The sequence below is a fragment of the Castor canadensis genome, chromosome 19, assembly GCF_047511655.1.
Source record: "Castor canadensis chromosome 19, mCasCan1.hap1v2, whole genome shotgun sequence".
Taxonomy (NCBI): domain Eukaryota; kingdom Metazoa; phylum Chordata; class Mammalia; order Rodentia; family Castoridae; genus Castor; species Castor canadensis.
In genome coordinates, this window is record NC_133404.1 from 43,275,987 (window position 1) to 43,293,907 (window position 17,921).

A 17,921-nucleotide genomic window follows, 5' to 3' on the forward strand; every position below is an offset into this window, starting at 1 on the left:
GCTAAGTGGGAAGGTAAGGAGTCCTTAGAAGGCAGGCATTAAAACAAGAAAAAGGCCATCAGGAGTTTGGAAGAAAAACAGATCAAATCACAAAGGTCTCCTATACCCATGAGAGTGTTCAAACTTAATCTTATAGGCAAAAAGAAGTTATTAGCTGGCCGCTGGTGGCTCATGCCTGTAATCCTAGCTACTCAGGAAACCCCAGTACCACCACCATAACAAAAAGTTATCAGAAGATTCAGGGGAATGAGGTGACAATATTCTCATGTTAGAGAGAATTATTTTTAAATCATGTTTACATTTGAGAGAATGGTTAACAGAGTGAATGCAGAGCTAAGTCTATAGGTAGCAGTATGGCAGAGAAATGCAGAAAAAATGGAGTGCAGGAGAGTGAAACCCTCAGGAATGGTCCAAAACATGAGAAGTCTGTAGAACAGACTGGAGCTTCGCCCACAAGTCATTCCCCAGCTGAATCACACAATCGCAAAGAGGAATACACTAGTGGACTTTTAAGCCTCTGAGTTTTAGGATTCTCGATTTATGGCTAATAAGCAAAAGGTGACTGATAACAGGGATAATGCTAAGTGTGCTTGCCTCATAGGACTGTGGCAGGGAGGACCTGAGTGCACGAGGTGCTTAGGAACGGCAAATGCACATGGTAAGCACTAGGTAAACCAGGCATTTTTATTGATGACACGTCCACCTGCATGGGTAGCAGACATTCCTCTGCGAAGGTCCAGGTGGAAATTAGGGTCTGGAAATGCGCATGGGGGAGTATGCAAGCAGTACAGTAGCGGGAGGAAGGAGGAAGCTGGAGATGCCAGAGGAATAGTTAGCTCCCTCCAGCCAACTGCTGTTTCTCTGCTCTCCCATACAAAACTCCCGAGAGGAGCAGTCTCCAGTTCCTCACCTCATTTTCTCTCCTCCCTACTCCAGTCAGCTGAAATCACTCTGACGGGGTTATCAACAGCTTCCGTGTCAAACTCTAAACAATTAGCAAGGTTTTCCACTAGCTCTTTCTTCAAACACTTTCTTCAACTTGACTTTCAAGGCACCACATCCTTGCTTTCCCTTCTAGTTCCACTAACAGAGGCCCACTGCAAGACCTAGGGCTCATCCCGTCCTCTCCTCACAACCTTTATTCCTTCCCTAGGTACTTTCATTAAATATCATTCATTCCTAGTTTTCAAATTATGTTCAATGAGAAGTTCTTCCTTAAAGTTCACAACACACCTGTCTATTCTACATTTCTCCTTCGGCATCTTAAAAGTTCTTTTGGTTCTACCTTCACAATATGACCAGAATTTGACCACTTGTCATCATTTCCATTGCTCCTTCCCCTGTATACCATCACCACCTGCCTGAACTACAGGAAAGACTCTTAATTCATCATCCTTTCACCAAATTTATACAGCTATAGTCTCATCTCCAGAGGGTTGTTTTTTTTCTTTTGCAGTACTGGGGCTTGATCTCAGGACCTACACCTTGAGTCCCTCCACTAGCCCTTTTTGTATTTGTGTGTGTGCGCGCGCGCAAGACAGGTTTTTTCGAGATTGGATCTTACAGATTATTTGCCCAGGCTGGTTTCGAACCTCGATCCTCCTGAGCAGCTAGGATTACAGGCATAATCCACCTGCTGCCAGAGGAGTTTTTAAAAATGTAAATAGGGTTCCACATTCCCTTGCCAAATCCTACACTTGCCAGACACCCAGTTCCTCCTTAGTCTAAAGCTCTGTGCTATCCTGCCCGGCCTACCTTTTTTTTAACCTTATCTTCTAACACTTCCCTCTTACTCTGCTCAAATAGCACTGTTCTGCTTTTGTAGTTCCTCCAGCAGAAGAAATGTAAAAGCCTAAAACATGCTTTTCCTTGTTTCGAGTGCCCCTTCTCTCATGGCTTGATCATTTTTCTTCAAAGTACTCCTCAGTACTTGACATTACATTATACCCTAGACTCCCTTTACCTAGACTATCCCACGTTTCATGAGGCAGGGACTTTTTCTTGTGCACTGCTGTTTCCCAACATGGAAAATGATAACTGGCACCAGGGAGACACACAGCACTTGTCAAATGGGATGAAGAACATCATTTAAAGGTCAAAGAGTTCAAATTGCAAGGGCTTCAAAGCTAAGTTCAAAACCCTTAAAAACAGTAGGAGTAGTCCCCAGCTAGCTGCTTTTCCAATACAGCAAGCACTATGAAATATTGTTTTTGTTGTACACTATTGATAAACAGTGTCTGTGTTTCACAGCCAGCCACACCTACTTTAAACATCAGTCTACACTTCCATTTCAGAATAGAACAATCACTGGAACCTGAAGGATGAATGCCATGAAAATGTAACACTCTAAAAATAGAAAATGAGGAATCAAATTGCACTGTGCTACATTTTAAGGACTCCAAAATTAACTTATTAGTTTCTACTAAGGACTCACTGATAAGCGGCTTCAGTGAAAATATGAAATAGCTGTTTTCCATTCTATATTCTATTTTAACAATCTCAGTAATTTTTTTTTCCAAAGAAAGGGGTAACTAATATTTTTAGATGGGTTGTCCAAATTAGGCCAGCATAAATATTAAAGAGTATTAAAAATGCTCCCCAGTCTCACCTCCAGATCTGATAAGATAAGGAGAGGACAGGATGCACAAGTTTTGGGTGGTATGGGGTTTGAATTCAAGGTCTTGAGCTTGCTAGGCAGGAACTCTACCACTGGAACCATGACCCTAGCTGGGATCTACACATTTTAACAAACATGGAGATAGACTACAAGGCAGGTGGCCTTAGATCATTCTGAAATATACTTCTAATACAGAAAACTTACACAAGCTACACCCAATCTTCCCATCAACTTCAACCCAAAAACCAGAATGACCTAGATCCTAACTTTTGAGGCTCCCCCTCCCCCACAAATGTAACTGACTTAAATTTTACAAAATATGGGAAACAAAGAGAGGAAAGGTACCAAGATCGTCCCACCTTGGCTTAGCTAACATTTAAGTGTTTCCTTATATCTTTGTATATACCATGTAGGTATATGTTTGTTCCATTACTTTTCAAAGCTGTATAAAAGGTACACACAATCCCAGATGCTTATTGTAAATGTTTTCATACATGTCATAGTGCCAGCACTGTAGTCCATCAAGTGAACCTGTCCTTGTTTACTTAACCTTGCCCTACAGTTGACTTCTTCCTCGTTACCAAAAAGAATGCTGTTGTAAATATTTTTGCAATACTTGAATGCTTCAAAGTGTGCAAAGAAAAGCTACAGGGCTGCACGGGTTCTTACTACCATCTTTGTGACAAAGTACTCCTCAAAGCTTTCTTTACAAAATGTGGTGGGATTAAGGGGCAGGTACCTGTTTCAATTTACACTTCCTTATTTTCTAATGAGGTTAAACATTCTTTGTTAATTAGTTCTACTTTTTCTGTCCTAATTATCCTGTACTTTATCCATTTGTTAATGGGACCCTGGCATTTATTTCTAATTGTCCAACTCATTATGGGATTGAACCCAAGGCCTTGGGCTCGCTGGGCAAGACCTCTACCACTTGAGCCACTCCCCCAGACTTTACACCCAATTTCCTACAGATTTCCCCGCGACTTCCCTGTCCTCAACTCTATCCAACTCCAGCCTCCCCACTTTGAAAACAACACACGTTGTGTTGGCTCGGTTACCTCCGAGGAGTGTCTTGACTGTCCTGGCCCATCGTCCCAGTTGTGAAACTGGGTAAACACCGCCCACGCCTCCTAACAGGCCCGCCGTGGCTGAAAGCGGGCACTGCTAAACCTCTACACAAAGCCCACCAGATGTCCATCTGCCACCCTCAAATCCTCAAGACGCAAACTCCAGCACCAGTGGCGGGATTCACTGTTGAGCAAACGTTACCTGGTCTACACAAACACAAGGCAGGGGAGGCCGCGCTTGTCTGCTTGGGGTATTCGCTTCCCAGCTCTTCACAACAGATACGTTACCATATATATAGCCTCAGTTTACCGCTTCCTTTTCTGGGGGGAGGGGTGGGCACTGGGGTTTGAATTCAGGGCTTTCGCATTAGCGAAGCAGGCTCTCTACCACTTGAGCCACACTTCCAGCCGTCTTTGCTCTGGGTCTTGTGAACTATTTGCCCAGGCTGCTCTCAAGTCTCGATCCTCCCGATCTCAGCCTCCCCAGCAGCAGGGATTACAGGCGTGAACCACCAGTGCTCGACCTGAACACGTTAACTTTTTAAAAGGTGCAAAAAACACCCCAAAACATCCACTACCTTCCCCCTCCACGCAGAAACAGAAATCTTGCAAACGGGCACCCAGGACGACCCGCCCGGTCCCCTCCGGAGCCTGCTCGACAGTTCCGCCGCTTTCAACGGTGCAAACGCTCGCCGACTGCCCGGGGACGCCAACGTCCCCGAGCGCCGCCGGCTCCGGGGCGACCGCGGCCCAGGTCGGCGGGCGCCGCTCACCTCAGCAGCGCCAGGAAGGCGGCGGGCTCCACGTCTGGCAGCTCGATCTCGGCCGACGTGGTGGCCATGCCGCCGTTGAACATGGCGTCGAAGACGGCGCTGCCCGCCGCCAGCACGAAGCGGTGGGCGGGGATGCGCTGCGGACCCCCGGCGGCCGCGACGCCGCGGCCCTTGCCGAGCACGAAGCGCACATCGCTCAGCAGCTCCGAGTTGAAGAGGAAGGCGAAGCGCTCCTTCAGTGACGCCTTGGTCGCCTGCCAGTTGTACAGCGGCTCCCGCTGCAGGGGGAGCAGGGGCCCGAGCGTAGACGGCGATGGCGGCGGCGGCGCTGCGGCCCCCAGCTCCGCCTCGGCCCCTGGCGCCTGGTCGCCCGCTGCGGCCGGCCCGAGCGAGGCCATCCTGCAACTGCACGGCTCCCGGGCTCACGCAGCGAGCTCCGGCCTCCCCGCCGCCATCGCCGAGGTCGCCCCCGAAGGCCGGCACCGCCCCCCTGTCTTCCGGGAAAGGCGTTTCCGGCCGCCGCGCGCGTCCCCGTCGGCCCCGCCCCAATGCGCAGGCGCATGCCCAGGGGGCGGTGCTAGGGGCGGAGTCGGCGCGCGGGCGGGGCCTGCCTGCGCGGCGCGTGCCCGGGGGGCGGTGCTGCTGTGGCGCGCGCGCGCCCGGAGGCGTTCAGCTAGGACGCGCGCCTGCGGAGTTTCTGCTGGACGATGCGGTCTCACGTTCCCTGGGATCTGGGCGGCCCGCGCCCGGCCTCCTCCTTCCCTCAGGCCTAGTCCCCAGCTCCTGCGTCCCCCGGAGCATCCAGCGTGCGGCCCTAGGCCTTTCCCGGGAGGAGTTTCTCGCCTGGAAGAGGCGGGGGCCGGGGCAGGGGACACCATGACTCCTCACGCCCTGACAGCACAGATAGGGGATCTCTCCCCAGGTTGCAGGTCCTTCACCCTCTTGGCTCCTCTGGCTCTGTCCAGATCATCCCCTCCCACCCCGTCCCCTTTTCTCCTCCAGCTCTCAGCCCCGTGGTTGAATCCCCTCCTTCTGATCCCTCTGCCAGAAAACCCCCACTGAAGCCTGAAGGAAGGATGACGGGAGAAGGTGCTGCCCACTGTGGCCGCTGTCCACTGGGCAGCGTGATGGTCCAGTTTGATGCCGCTCCGAGGTGAGGCAGGCCCTGACATCAAGGTCAGCTGTTAGAAGGAGAAGGTAAGAAACCCAGGAAACAGTTCTTGACTAGCTTTGTAGGAAAGCTACAAATGCCAGGGATCTTCCTAAGGATGCAAAACTTGGATTTCTTAGGAAAGTCACTGCATCGTCAAACCCACTAGGAGCGACCTACAGGTGCTAAGCATTTAAAATGGCAACTTCTTTGGAAGAGATGTGTGCTTGGGAAAACATCCGAAGTAGTAAGGAGTGAAATAGTGTGGAAAAGCCATCCCTTCCGGATACTATAGCAGACGTCTCCTAAAAGCAAGGACATTGTGCTGCAAACGATACCAAATCGAGAATGTTATGATGTAGCATTTCCCGTACAGTCCATTCTTAACTTTTCCCAGTTAGCTCAAAGAAGACCTTTGATAAGGGCTTGGTGGTTCATGCCTGTAATCCTAGCTACTTAGGAGGCAGAGATTGGGAGGATTGCTGTTGGATGCCAGTCGGGGGCCAGCCTGGGGAAAAAGATCAGGAGACCACTTCTCAACCCATAGTTGGGTGTGGTGGTGTATCTGTCATCCCAGCTATGCAGGATAGTATAAATAGGAGGATTGCAGTCAGGCTGGCACAAAGTGAGACCCTACCTCAAAAATAACCAGAAGCAAAAAGAGCTAACTAAGCGGACAGCACCTTCCTAGGAAGTGCCAGGCCCTGAGTTCAACCCCCCAGTGCTGAAAAATAAAGACATTTGATAATTTCCCGCAATCCAGAATCAAATCAAAGTTCACACAGTATAATTGGTTGTATCGACTTCTTTGAAGAATCTAATCTAGGTTTGCCTGGTCGTCTCTGTACAATTCATGGTTAGATTCCAAATTTAAAAAATTAAACATTTTTTGGCAAGAGTACTTACTATGAGGGCTGGGTGTAGTACAGGCCTGTAATCCCAGCTACCAGACAGGCATATGAGTAGGAGGATGACACCAGGCAAAAACACCAGACTCTGTCTGAAAAATAAACAAAAAGGCCTGGAGGAGTGGCTCAAGTGGTAGGAAACCTATCTAGCAAGCACAAGGCCCTGTGTTCAAATCCCCCAGTCCCACCAAAAAAAAAAATATGAGAGCAACCTAAGCTACATAGAGACACCCTGCCTCAAAACAAAGAAGCAAAAAAAAAAGAATGAAAAAGCAGAAGAAAACCAAGGAAAATGACAACAAGAAGAAACTATAAAAGAAAAACAAACTTCAGGTGAAATTTTCTTTCTAAACATAACACTAAAGACCAAATCCATAAAATTAAAGTACTGGCAGATTTGACTGCATAAAGTTGATAAACTTCTATCCACCTAAAAACAAAGCATAATAAAATTGAAAGTGAATAAGACAAGCTGGGAAGAATACTAGGAATATTTTCATTATTTATGACAAAATCATGGTATCTGTAAAACGCAAGGAGACTTGACTTTGAAAATAGTAGGACAAATACCCTACCTGCCCCTTGTAGCCAGCAAAAGACACAAGCAGGGCATGCCCAAGTGCATATCCTTTCTGAAGCAATTCAGACATGTGGGTCCACACCTTCAAACCTATGTTTCTTTTGTTCAAGCAATTCTACTTAAGTAATTGTGTGTGTGTGTGTGTGTGTGTGTGTGTGCAGTACTGAGATTTGAACTCAGGGCCTCACCTATGGTAATTTATCCTGAAGAAATAAGAGCTGGGTATAGAATTAGAAGCAAGGATGTCTAAGTATTAATTTTTAAAATGGAAATAATGTAGAAAGGTAATTGATTAAATTACAGCACAATCAATCATATGATAGAGTAATAAATATCTGTTGAAAAGAGGCTCACTGATGTAAAAAGTGTCCCCAACCTACAACGCTGAGTGAAAAGAACAGGTTACAGAACGAGATATGTAGCATACCATTTTGTCCTGTGGACTCTCAGGTTTTGTTTTAAATATTGGAGATTTTTAATACATATATAAAACTGGAGTAATATGACCACTGTTATAAAACATTGCAGAGAGTGATTTTTTTATTTGAAGGAAAGAAAGAGGTTGGAATTTTTTAAACTAAACAGTGGCTTACGCCTATAATCCTAGCTACTTGGGAGGCAGAGATCAGGAGGATGGAGGTTCAAAGCCAGCCTGGGTAAATAGTTTGGGAGACCAATCTTGAAAAAAACTCAACACACACACAAAAAGCTGGTGGCATGGCTCAAGTGGTAGAGTGCCTGTCTAGCAACCATAAGGCCTTGAGTTCAAACCCTAGAACCACCACCAAAAAAAAAAAAAAAAAAAAGAAGTTCGATGAGACTACATTAAAATTTTTAATTAGCACCCAGGTGTGGTGGCACATGCATGTAATCCCAGCACTTGGGAAGGAAAGGCAAGAGGATTGTGAATTAGAAGTCAGCCTGGGCTACACAGCAAACTCTTGTCTCAAAAAAAAAAATACTTAAAATTATTGAGCGGGTAATATCTAGCAGGGGCATTGGTACATCTGTACTGTTTCCTTGACTTCCTCTGAAATGCTGCAAAGTGTCACCTTTCATTAAATGCCACCTAATTCACTGTGACATTCATTGTAAGGCACCAGAGATGAGATTACAAAGATGGCTGGAACATTCCCGCTCCAGAGAAGCTTGTAATTTAGCAGGGGGGGAAGCCCAGTGTGACCTACACAGCTAGAAATAAAACTTCTGCTGTCTGATGGATGCCTTTAAAAACAGTGGCAAAGGCAATGTGCCATCCCCAGGCTAAATTCAGCTTTCTTCCATGGCTCTTCTGTCTTTGCCATTCTTGCTTTCTGGAAGCCAGCCTAGAGAAAGTAAAATATGTCACCACGTGTGCTAGTTTATACTTAGAACAAATGTGAAGACTTATAAGAAAAAGACCTATTGGCAAAAAAGAAAAAAAAATAGTAAAACTCTAGAAAAGGTAGTCAGGAGAAATCTATTTTGGAAAATAATTTAATGCCAAAGAAAGGAAGACATTTTAAAAGCATAAAAGGCAATTATTAAACTCTAATGATTTTTTTATTTTTACATTTCAGGGAGTGCATGAAATACAGCAGGTATTGAATTACCTTCTCTTTGAAAGGATGAGCATTGCAGGTATAAATAGAAGCTAAGGTCAAGAGCTAAAGGCAGAAAAGGACCCATGTGTCCTGCAGAGACCCATAGCATATGGAAGAACACATCCTGGTCTAAAAGCTGCAGTTACCCCTGTGGCCCCAGTTGGAGCTCCAGGGAGGAAAGGAGAGGGAGGATTGGGAAGGCCCAAGATCACCGTTCCTTATAAACCTTAAGCCAGCCCCAGGTCTGGCAAACTTCACCATGAGAACACAAGTGCACAGGTTCATTCCCAATGAGCCCAATAGGGCCCTTTCCTCCCTGTTACTCATCTTTTTCCATCTAAGAAGTGACGCTTTTAGAAATGTGATTGGTCTAAGCCTGAAAACCAGCATTTCTCCCTCTCCAGGGTGGAGAGCTTCTGAGAAGCCTTTATCAGAGGCCCAACCCTAGGAATTAACAGATACACAAACACACATCCACACTCCTGCCCCTCACACACACTGACTCCTCCATCCTAGACTGCTCACATTCTGCCCTCAGTGCTTAACAGAACAGAGATGCTCGCCTTCTTCCTTCCCACTGCCCCCCTCAGCTCTCGCATCTCCACAGGCCTTGGCAGGCAGGGCCGGCTTCCCTGATGCCTCCCAGGCCCTCTTTCCGTATTCTCTGTGCCCAGTGCATCCGCTACCAGTCTACCCCAGTGTGCACAGTTGCAGGGCTACCTGGATGCTCAGGTCTGTCTCCTTGTCCTTCTCCGATGTCTTTTCTCTATCTGTGATCCCATCACTACATGGTCAGACTTTTCTTCAAGAAAAGGGGAGAACTGGGGATATAGCTCAGTTCTCAGTGACAGAGCACTTGCCTAGCATGCATGAGGCTCTGGGTTCAGTCCTCACCACTGCAAAAAGAGACAGAGAGAGAGAAAGAGAGCTGAAATAAACATTACAGGCATGGTGGTTCATACCACTAATCCCAGTTACTAGGAAGGTGGAGGCAGGAGAATCACAAGTTCAAGACCAGTCCAGGAAAAGGTAGCAGTCAGACTCTGTCTCCAAAACAAAAGGACTGGGGTTGTGGCTCAAGTGATAGAGCACTTGTCTAGCATGCAGACTCTAGGTTCAGCTCCTAGTACTGGAAAAATCAGAAGCAGGGAAAAGCTACCCACTTTTGACAATCCACTGAACCATAGGCTTAGGACCAATGCACCTTTCTCTGTATGTTAAATTTCAGAAGACTTTTTAAGAAATGGCGATTTTTTTTCCCTCCAAATTCTTGTATTTCTCCTGAATGATTTGGTCAAGAGCTTTTCCTTGGTCCCTGACTGCTTTTTACTGTCATTGTTCTTAGATTGCACCTTGCTGGTTTGAGTAATGGTGAAATGTTTTTGCCCACAATAAACTGATGTATTTTAATTCCCTCTTTAAGATCAGAGGCTTATCTTTTCAGATCTGGAAAGAGTGGACTTTGGCTTCCTCCTGTAGGTGATTGGTGTTGAATCAGGGTGGCTGTGGAGAAGATGGGGTGTCCGTGCCTAAGCCTCTTTCAGTTCCCAGGAGTAGAGAGTCAGCAGTGCTGCCATTGACCTCCTGGCTGGGCTGAGGTGACACCACTGCCCAGACCTCCTCATCAGGGACAATGTGGCTGTGATTCAGTGCAGCTTGTGGGTCAGTGAAAGCCAAGGTAAGGTTGGGCCAGCTAGAGAGCAGCCCTCAGCTCTGAACAAGTGAGGCAAAACTGGGCCACAGGTTAGACCAGCTGCAGAGGTCAGCTGTGGGCACCAGAACACCAGGCCAGGGACAGCTGCATGTCAGCCATCACTGTAGCCTGAGGGAGCCGACTGGCCCCACAATATCCTGAGGTCACATGGAGAGTCTGGAGTAGGGAGGTGGAACCTGAGAGACAGAGTCACTTTGCCTGTGGGAGGACCTTACTTAAAGGGACTGCTACCTTCCTCTTGCCTTGGGCTAGCTGTACTGGAGAAAAGTAAAATACACTTTTCCCATGTCACCGAATAGGTGGGACCTGGTAAGATCAGCCCACTTAGCGATAAAGGACCGGCACTTCCTCATTTCTTCTGAGTGTCGTGTGAATAAATACAATTGCAGCTCTTTCTTTTGCTGATTTATTTTCACTCGACTATTCCAACTGTAGACTTCTGACAGTGGGGTTTGAACTCAGGGCCCCCTGCTTCCTAGACATGCTCTCTGCACTTGAGCCACAGCCCGTCCTCAACTGTAGTCTTTTGGTTGCTGCTGAAAGTGGTTCATTCCAGGAATTGTTCTGGCTATTTGAATGGGCTTTGAGAAGGAAGCTCCTGGCATTGCTGCTGTCATGGTACCTTTTATTTATTAGTAAAACAGTTTTATGGTTTCTCTAAGTCTTCCACTCTTTTCAGCATCTAATCTCATACCCTCCCACTCCAGTAACAGCCTAACAGCCATCTTGTTAGGTCTTATGCTAGGCATTTAGGTAAAAGATTAGTAAGATATACTCTGACATGTTTCTTTTTTGTTGTTGTTTTTGCAGGACTGGGGTTTGAACTCAGGGCCTCACATTTTCGAGGCAGGTGCTCTATGACATGTTTCTTAGACAGAGGCAAAGCAGGTAACAAACACTGTTCCATGTTCCGTGAGACTTTTGACAAAAATGTTAACTTTCCATCACTATAACAAATGCCTGAGGTAACCAACTTAAGAAGAAAAAAGGTCTAGTTTGGCTCACAGTTTCAGAGGCTCTAGCCTGGGATTGGTTGGCTCCGTTGCTTTGGGCCTGCGGCCGGGTATCACATCACAGCAGAATTACTCACCTCTGGGTCAGGAAGTGAAAGAGAGGAAGAGGAAGGAGTTAGAGTCCTACAGTTCACTTCCAGGGCAAACCTCCAGTGACCTACAGACTCCTGTTGTGCCCAACCTCTGATTAAGACCAGCCACTCCCAACACATCTCAAACTGTCACTCTATCACTTCAGTTAAGCACATTCACTTCCCCTTGATTTTGGGGCACTGTTTGCTTTTGGGGAGGCAAATTTTCACAGAATTAAGGGCAAGAAGACACTGAACAGATCACATGACCACATAGGTCTGACAGCTTCTCCACATCAACTAAGTTGTGTTGTGTGCATGAGAAACTTTAAATGTTTAGTTTTTGGCATTTCTTTTGATTGTTTATTTATTTCGACCAAACTTGGTCAAAACCTTGTGTAATAAATTCACTATTAAGTTGGGGTTTACTGTACTTGTTTATCTTTGACCGCAGAATTGTGGCAAGGTCTTCCTTGAATGCACAGCTTCGGGAAGGATGCACATGGAGTGGAGACGGAGGAAGGGGTCACCAGTCCAGCAAGCCAGATCAGTCGAATCAACACTGGGAATCAGTGAAACCTCAGGTGTCCAGATGGCCCTCACACCCCATGGTCCTTACCGTAAGGGGAAAGTGTTTAGCTTTTACCATTGATATGATGTTAGCTGTGCTCTTTATCGTCGCGAGAATAGTTCCTTTCTCTTGCTAGTTTGTTAAGTGAATTTTTCATGAAAAGTCTTCATAATTTCTAAGAATGTAAAGGGACCCTGAGACCAAGAATGGTAAGGGGACTTGAGACCAGTTCGAGAACTGCTGGTGGAGTATGAGTTCAGTGAAGTGGCTTTGAGGTCAGTCCACCAGCTTCGAATTGCAGCTGGGCATGACCTTGGATAATTTTTGTAACCTCTCTATGTCCATGGAAACTGGGAATGGCAGTAGTAATGTGATTTATCTCAAAAGTTGAAACAAATACTAATACGTATCAGAAATTCAGAGTAAATGCTCAACAAACGTTTATAATTACTCAAAAAATGGAACCAATTTAAATAGTAACTGGAACCTTTTATTGGTGGGGGCCACCAGCCTGGAACTTGCAATGTTGCCTAAGCTGGTCTTGAACTCTTGATCCTCCTGCCTCGGCCTCTTGAGTGCTGGGATTATAGGCTTGGCACATGACAAGCTCCTAACTGGTGCTTTCTGTGCTGCTGTTTTGCTAAGGTCTACCTCACAAGGGCTTAATAATTCAACTTTGCTTTTGACTAAATGTAAATTTTTTACATTTGTGCAATTGCTGTTGTTCATATTTTTGCCATGGTTATTACTTTTTCCTTTTTAGTCTCTTTAAATTGTCCAGTTGTACTTAATTGTTAGGTGTCTCACATACTATTTTGATGCAATGAAATATAAGATAAGTAACTAAAGTTAGTCTAATTTACATCATGTTATCAGTGCTGTTGCCGGGACACGGGAGAGCTGGAATTACCTGTCCCACATTCTCTGAATCTTTTGAATTAGCCACGCAGACGGAGCAGTTGCTGCAGCTCTTTTGCAGTGATGTAGCTGTGACCGACTACAAGAAATCACGCCATGCCAGAAATGAAACAGAGTGGCAGCCTGGATTTCAGAGTCCATGTCTCTCGACTATGCTGCCTCTCTGGTTACAGGGAAGTAAATATAGACCAGGCTGATTGTGTGCACACATTTCATTTAACTCTGCCCCTCTCTGCTCATTTTCCAGCTAACAGAAACTACATCAGCCCAGCTCTAAGTAGGTCTGCTTATCCCTTCCCACCAGCCCCAACCCCCACTTCTTCTCTCCTAACTCTTCTGTCTTTGCTGTTGAGTTTTTCCCCTTGCTGGCTCTCATTTTCCTTCTTGTGACTTTAATGTCTCCATGCCCACTGACTCCTTCTAATTCCCATACATATAGAACTATTTCCTCTCACAGAAAAAATTTCCCCAACCCGGTTTCAGTCTCTAAGTGTCTCTGTGTCTTCCTCCTTCCTCTCAAAGTATCTTTGCTTCTCATCAACTCAAGCTGAGATAGTCTGGCTTTGGCCACCACTTCCCCGCATGGCTGTAAGGCTGCTCGCTGGTGACTTTCTAACTGCCAAGCCCAGGGAGGCTTTTCCTGTCATGTGACCTTGGGCATGAGGATTGACTGTCCGCTCCTTGAAATGTTCCTTGCTTGGGTTTTTTAATGTAAGTCTTGTAAGTGTGCACGTACCTCTAACCTTTCCTCTTTAGTTTCCTGTGTCACAAGCTCCTCTTCTGTCCCCACCCTGGAGCATTGATGCTACCATGGTTCCATCCTTGGCTCACTACCACCCACCCTCAACCCACTGCTGCATGGTCTCAGATGTTCCCGTGATTCAGCTGGTGCTGGCAATACTGCACCTGTCTCCCACCCTGGCATTCTTCCTGGAATAATACTTGTTTTGGATATCCAAATGTTTCCTGGAAACCAACATGTCCCACAGACATGTCTCATGGAGCTGACCACATTTCCTCCCCTTGAATCTCCTTCAGTTCCTTATAAAGTAATCCTTCTACACTTAAGCACAGTCAGCTGGAATCCCTGCAGCGAGGGGGAGAAGGCTGTAGCCTGTGACCTGAACAGTCGATTACAACAGACTCAACAGAACTGTATAGCATATCCTACGGTTGTGTCTACCGACGAAGGAAGTCATTTCATTACATTCCTGTCTCAGGAAAGTCGGCCACTCGGTAGCATCCCTGCCTGCCATGCTGGCCGCTCAGTACTAGCAAGGTGGGCTTAGACAAAGTTTTAAATCTTGCTAAGCTGCTATTTCTTCATCTGTCAAATGAATATTATAACACTGTTACTCACCTACCTGGGACGACACAGATTACTAGTTCTTGCCCATGTTAGTCTTTACTGATAATCCAGAAGGCTCAGATGATATTAGACAGAACTGCCAGTGGAGTTCTGTGTTTTCCTTCACCACTCTATGTTGCACCTGGGTCCAGAATGAACAAAGGAGGGTTTTTGTTTGTTTGTTTGTTTGTTTACTTTGTTTTGTTTCGCAATACTGGGGTTTGAATTCAGGGCCTCCTGCTTGCTAGGCAAGGGCTCTGCCACTTGAGCCACGCCAACAGCCTTCAGAGGAGGTTTTTAAGGGATGCATGCAAGATATCACTTATACAGGGGTTCAGGAACCCTCTTTATTTTATGGATGATACTATTGCTTTCCAATGGGCTAGGTCCCCTCAATGAGTACAGTATGTCAACCGTAAAGTATACTTAAACAAACCAGCTGGTAAATGGGTTGCATAGATAAGATCTTTTTGTTATCTTCATTTTTTTTTTCTTTTGTGGTACTGGGAATTGAATTTAGGGCCTTGTGCTAGTTAGACAAGGACTCTACCACTTGAGCAATGCCTCCTGTCAATCTTTTTGATTGTAAATACCATCAAGAAATATTTAGGAGACTGACTTGGTCATTTCTTTTTGTCCCTTCTCCTTAGATGCTCCTGTTGGAAATATGACTGAGAACCTCTACCTGACAGTTATTTCTTCTTTCTTAGTTTCCTGATTTTATTTGGTCAACAACATGCACAGGGAAGGAGTTCCTGTTTCCTGGCTTCAGGGCAAAGTCATGATTGGTCTTAATTCTAACACATTCCCCAATGGTGACTGGTTTTGAACTGAGCATGTGATGAGTTCTGGCCAATGAGATGGAAGAGTCTGGCAGCAGGTATTTGGGAAAGATTTTGAAGTCCAGTTAAGATTAAATCCAAGAGAGGAAAAGGTTTCCTATTAACAAGTCCAAGGGTGAAAAACCAACATGCTGAGAACGGGGTTTAGGACGGTAGGAAAAGGCTACTGACGTCCTTGAGTCACTACAGTTAAAAGAAATCTTTTTTTTCTATAGTTTTGTTTTTCTTTGACAGTACTGGGGTTTGAACTTGAAGTCTCTTGCTTTCTAGGCTGGTGCTGTACCACTGGAACCATGACTCCAACCTGCTAGTATTTTTTTTTTTTTTGGTGGGACTATGGTTTCAACTCAGGGCTTCGAACTTGCAAAGCAGAAACTCTACCGCTTGAGCCACACCTCCAGTCCATCTTTTGCTGTGGTTATTTTGGAGATAGGATCTCATGAACTATTTGACCAGGCTGGCCTCAAACCGCAATCCTCCTGATCTCAGCCTCCCAAGTAGTTAGGATTAGAGGCATAAGCCACCAGAGCCCAGCCTACTGTAGAATTTTTATATCAGATTTTCAAATGTGTTCTTGCTTAAGGCAGCGTGAGTTATGCATTCATTGCTTGTAACTCCATGTGTTCCCAATTGAAACAGAACCTTGTAGAATTGTTTGAGGGTCAAGAGAGACACTGAGCCCAGAACAGTAGTAAACTCTGGGAATCCTAGCACCTCGGAGGCAGAGGCAGGAGGATTGTAGTTCCAGACCAGCCTGGGTTATATAGTGAGATTCTGGATCCAAATAAACAAAATTGCAACAAAACAAACAAAACACCGAATGTAGTATGTCCAGCTTGTAATAGATCTTCATCTTACAACTAACACTATCGCTCCTCCTCCTTTTTTCCCTAGTTTATAAAACCTGATTTTATTTGGGCAGCAAGTATAAGGAAGGAGAACCCTGTCTCAGGTTGCAGAGAAAAACCATAATAAGTTACTACATCTCAGTAGATCTGGTGCCCTCCATTACCTTTCTCTTTCCTCCTCCCTGCTGTCATTCCTAAACTCTGGTTCAGCTTCTCACAACAACCCTTCCAACTCCAGTATGTATTTCCTAACTAGTCTCTCCTTTCTGCTCTTACTGTAGCCGCCCCAGTTCAAGAGCCCTTCATTTTTGCTTAGAAGGCTGCTTTTCTCATCTCTTCCCAGCCTGTCTCCTTCCTGCTCACCTCTTCTCTTGTCTCCACACACCATCAGAGTAAGCTACTGCAATGGTGGGGGTCCACAGCTCTCTCCTCCTGTTAAAATGTTCACTAAGCCCCCTTTCTCAGGGCATGGCTCCCAGATTGAGCCTGTGGTATTCCAATTTCTGTGCTATTCCACACACTGTAAGTATTTTTTATTTATTTATTTTTTGTGGTATTGGGATTTGGACTCAGGGGCTCACTCTTGCTAGGCAGGTGCTCTACCACTTGTCCTGCCCTTTTTTGTGAGGGGTTTTTTTGAGATAGGGTCTCTCCAACTATTTGCCTGGGTTGGCTTTGAACCTCAATCCTCCTGATCTCAGAGTAGCTAGGATTACAGGCATGAGTCACTGGTGCCCAGCTAAGTACCTTCTTTTTGAAAGGCAACCTCGATCCTAGTCCTTCAGGGTCACACTCTCCAACTTGCCTCCTTCTTGGGGGTTCAGGACATGCTGCCTCCAAAATACAGTATCTCAGCACTGGAGAGGACAACAGGCACAGGAAAGTCACTCCCACTCCCCTCACCCTGCTCCTTGAGGCAGGCCACAGAGCCTTCCTTCTAGAGCCGCCCTCCATACCTGGAGGAAAGGAATACCCTTATCCCTGGGGACACAGGGACGCCAAGATAAAGATGAACAAACCCATCCAGTGGATTGCCATCAGACCACACTCCCTTGTTCAGTCTTGTTTTCCTAAGACCATCCACTTTCTCAACGAACCTAGCATAAAAACACACAAGCTCTGTGTTTCTTTGTGTCTTCATTTCTGAACGTTCCTGTGTCATGTAAAACTTAGATTAAATGAAATTGTGAGTTTTCTCTTGGTAATCATTCCTTTTTAGTGCCTCAGTCATCAACCCAGCAATGGTGGAGAGAGATACTACCTCTCCTGAGCAACCTCGTGCGCACCAAAGCTTCTTCATGCTGTGATTGTGATCATTTGCACTCGTAACTGACTCCGCTGTAGTTTGTCAGTGTGTCGGCAACTAATTCACAGTTTCCTTTTCTTATAACCACAGTGCCTAATGCCTATGGAATAAATGAGTCTTAGAGTCGATGGTTGGAGTAGGGATTCAATTAGCTCTCCAGCACTCAGAGGCTGGTTATGAAGTGTACAGTTTACATAATCCCCCTCCTGTGTTGTCTTTCCCACTTCTTTCTACTTCCTGCCTTTTTTGCCCACACTATAGTCAAGAAGTGGTGAGCTATTGAGTGAGGAGTGACTGTGATGGTTAATGTACCCACACACAGAATTTTTATCACAGAGTTTACAAAGGTCATCAACCCTCCAAAATATTTGCAAATGAATTTGACAATGATGAAATCAGTCCCCATGGGTTAGTCCCAGAGTCCATCGCTATCCACTGATCCTTTGATATTTAAGTCATCCTTTTGAAGCTCTTATCACATCTACATGTTGGCCAGCTCACTCTTCACTTGTTAATTGGTTTTACAACCAAATTCTCACTTTGTACATAAGCCATTCTCCAACCTCACTTTAGTCAGCAATCCAGGAGGGACCATTGACGCCAGGAAGGGAT

The 17,921-nt window shown here is 45.7% G+C and overlaps 1 protein-coding gene and 1 long non-coding RNA gene across 2 annotated transcripts in view; one reads left to right on the forward strand and one right to left on the reverse strand.

Annotated features, from left to right (window-relative positions):
• Btbd1 (BTB domain containing 1) overlaps positions 1–4,954 on the reverse strand; it is a 30,634-nt gene extending 25,680 nt beyond the window's left edge. Inside the window, exon 1 of the mRNA XM_020175586.2 lies at positions 4,458–4,954. Coding sequence (XP_020031175.2) covers positions 4,458–4,855 — 398 coding nt within the window. The 5' untranslated portion in view covers positions 4,856–4,954. The remainder of the gene's footprint in view (positions 1–4,457) is intronic.
• A 171-nt stretch (positions 4,955–5,125) lies between these two features.
• LOC109693968 (uncharacterized) lies at positions 5,126–17,197 on the forward strand. The gene is made up of 5 exons (XR_002213069.2): positions 5,126–5,654; positions 11,203–11,280; positions 11,931–14,244; positions 14,964–15,193; positions 15,426–17,197. It is a non-coding gene; the product is annotated as an uncharacterized lncRNA (long non-coding RNA).
• The last annotated feature ends 724 nt before the right edge of the window (positions 17,198–17,921 follow it).